At 36.4% G+C, this 2,620-nt stretch overlaps 1 protein-coding gene across 1 annotated transcript; it reads right to left on the bottom strand.

Moving 5' to 3' along the window:
• Positions 1 to 208: 208 nt before the first annotated feature.
• Positions 209 to 2,419, bottom strand: LOC145088740 (hexose carrier protein HEX6-like). Its single transcript, XM_079027143.1, has 3 exons — positions 2,148 to 2,419; positions 1,736 to 2,058; positions 209 to 1,603 (listed from the first exon to the last, which is right to left on the bottom strand). Exons 1-3 carry the CDS (start codon positions 2,359 to 2,361, stop codon positions 506 to 508), a joined length of 1,635 nt encoding a protein of 544 aa, XP_078883269.1. The 5' UTR covers positions 2,362 to 2,419; the 3' UTR covers positions 209 to 505.
• Between the last annotated feature and the right edge of the window lie 201 nt (positions 2,420 to 2,620).

Genomic DNA, 2,620 nt, shown 5'->3' with positions numbered 1-2,620 from the left:
AATATTATGAATTTTTTTAATTTTTTTTTTTTTAGGTTTATCCGATAAAATAAATTATTTATGTAAAATTTAAGGTTTTAATGAACCAGAAAAATAATAAAACTGAATACCTTTGTAAAACATAAGAATTTTAATAAACCAAAAATACTTAAAATTATAAGATTAAAAATAAAAATTACAAACCTCCAACTTTCATAAACCTAAAATACGAAATGATAAATCTTAAATTTATTGAGTTTTTATGTCATTTTACCATTTACCCTTTTAAAACCAATAAATAAATATTGAGTTTTGAAATACACGTCCCAAATACCCCATCGGATTTAGTCATGCATTCTAACTTGCTTTTCAGTCTTGGTGTTTATGATTACCAGGTACATGAAAATTACAATTGAAATTTTTATTTTATGGTTTTCTGCTCTACAATCTATAACTATAATTCATTATCGAAGTAGAAACATGAACTTGGTGTTCATGATTACAATTTCATTAGGGCTTTTTTTTGTTAAATGTCTGTTTTAATTTCAGCAGTGACAGGATCGTAATTAGTATCATCTTCTTTGCCCACGTATTTCTTCCAAAACCAGTGCTTCTTCCATATCCGATCCATCTTCTCAATCGGCACATTTTTAGTCTCCGGCAGAAAAAAGTACACAAACACCGTCATCACCGCCACCCATCCACCAAAAAAGAAGAAAGTTCCTGACTTCATATGGCAAAGCATTGCCAAAAACGTTTGAGCGACTATGAAAGTGAAAAGAAATCCCACTGCAACAGTGATGCTTTGTCCTGCAGATCTAATCTCCAATGGGAATATCTCGCTAGGAATCAACCATCCTAATGGACCCCATGATAAACCAAAACCAGCCACATAAGTGCATATCAAGATCAACACTGAAAAACCATATCCCTTACTCAATCCACCATGATCCCCTAGTTTTGCTGCCATGATTGCCCCCACTAGCATCTGTGAAACAAACATTTGAACACCTCCAATGGTGAATATAGTCCGGCGACCAACTCTGTCCACTATCAGCAACGATAAAAAGGTCATGCTAAGACCCACAAGCCCAGTCACCACTGCTGACATAAGCGAAGCACTTTCACCAAATCCTATTGTTCGAAACAGAATTGGAGCATAGAACGAGATCACATTGATTCCTGTAACCTGCTGAAAGAATGGAACCGCAATTGCCATAACAAGCTGAGGTCTGTATTTTGGCCTCAAGATGTTCTTGAAAGGGTGTTTAATTGTTTTTGAGATTTCATTTGCTGTCACTAGATCATCAAATTCAGCCTTTACATCATCTGTCCCTCTGACTTTCTGTAGCATTTTCTTAGCTTTATCTGGATCATCCTTGTTGTGTTGTATTAAGCTGTTAGGTGTTTCCGGGAGAAAAAGAGCTCCAATTGTTAGAATTGAGGCGGGAACAGCAGCCATGGCTAATGAGATTCTCCATCCCCAACCACCTTCTATCTTTTGAATCCCATAGTTTAGAAGATTTGCAGCTAGAACGCCTATACCAACACAAAATTGAAATCCCATGTTGAATGCTCCTCTGTATCGCGATGGTGCCATTTCCGATAGATATAATGGAACCGACTGATGATACAAAAGACACGACCTTTTTAAGTAAAACAAAAGTAAATGATTCCACATATCAGACTCCACAACTGAACAAAAACTTAGGACTCCATTTAATTTTGGTAAAGAAAATTAAGAAAAGTGGTTCACCTGGTTTGCGAAACCAACTCCTACACCAAGCAAGACACGGCCGATTATAAGCATGTATATATTGTAAGCAGCCCCACCAAAAGCTGCACCAGCAAGAAATGCGACCCCACCAATAAGAATGGAGGGTTTGCGTCCAAAAGCTCGAGTGATGGGAGAAGCAAAAAAGGTTGCAATCAGACCAGCTACATATAGTGAAGATGTGAAGGAAGTCAGTAGTTGGCTGTCGAATTTGCAGTAGTTGCTTATCTTGGTGTCTTCTTCCATTTTGGTGTACACTTTTCGGAAGAATTTTTTCAAAAATGGCTCCATGGAGGTCACTCCACCTTCGGATTCATAAATTCATTACAGTTTGTTACTTATTGAAGATTTAGAGAAATATAATACTAAGAAGAATGAGTGGTTGTTTGAAAACCTGAAATTCCGATATCATATCCGAATATGATACCTCCTGTTGCAGCAACCATACATGACAACACTACAAATGGTGTGATCTGACCATTGTACTTCCCGACTTCACTGCCTACACTTACACCCGACCCAACAGCCATACATGCAGTTCTAACAGGAGTAAGTATATTCTTTCTATACGTATATATGTGTGTGTATATAACATACTGAAAGAACATGAGGTGGTTGCTGAATAGTCTACCTCGACTGCTGGAGGGTTAGATACCAGTCCAATTTGACTGCTAGAGATCAGCATCATCTAATTTATATATGGTTGAAAAGAATCCTACTTTAATTACCATTCTATTTCTATTGATACAATTATCAAAAATGAATCCAAAATAATCCTTTTTAAGTCAACTTTGTTGATTTGACTGACAAACATTGTCCGACAAAATTATAGGATTGTGAAGGTAAATTAGTCTTGTATTTCTTTGA

This window comes from Lactuca serriola, chromosome 2 (genome assembly GCF_051521515.1).
Source record: "Lactuca serriola cultivar US96UC23 chromosome 2, Lser_US96UC23_V15, whole genome shotgun sequence".
Classification (NCBI taxonomy): domain Eukaryota; kingdom Viridiplantae; phylum Streptophyta; class Magnoliopsida; order Asterales; family Asteraceae; genus Lactuca; species Lactuca serriola.
This window is presented reverse-complemented; position numbering and strand designations above follow the sequence as displayed.

Excerpts from the sequence above, each read along its gene's own strand:
- LOC145088740 (XM_079027143.1), bottom strand. The coding sequence starts at position 2,361 with ATGTTCTTTCAGTATGTTATATACACACACATATATACGTATAGAAAG. Across the intron at positions 2,059-2,147 it reads ATATGATATCGGAATTTCAG|GTGGAGTGACCTCCATGGAG; the intron begins GTTTTCAAACAA and ends ATGAATCCGAAG. Across the intron at positions 1,604-1,735 it reads GAGTTGGTTTCGCAAACCAG|TCGGTTCCATTATATCTATC; the intron begins GTGAACCACTTT and ends TTGTATCATCAG.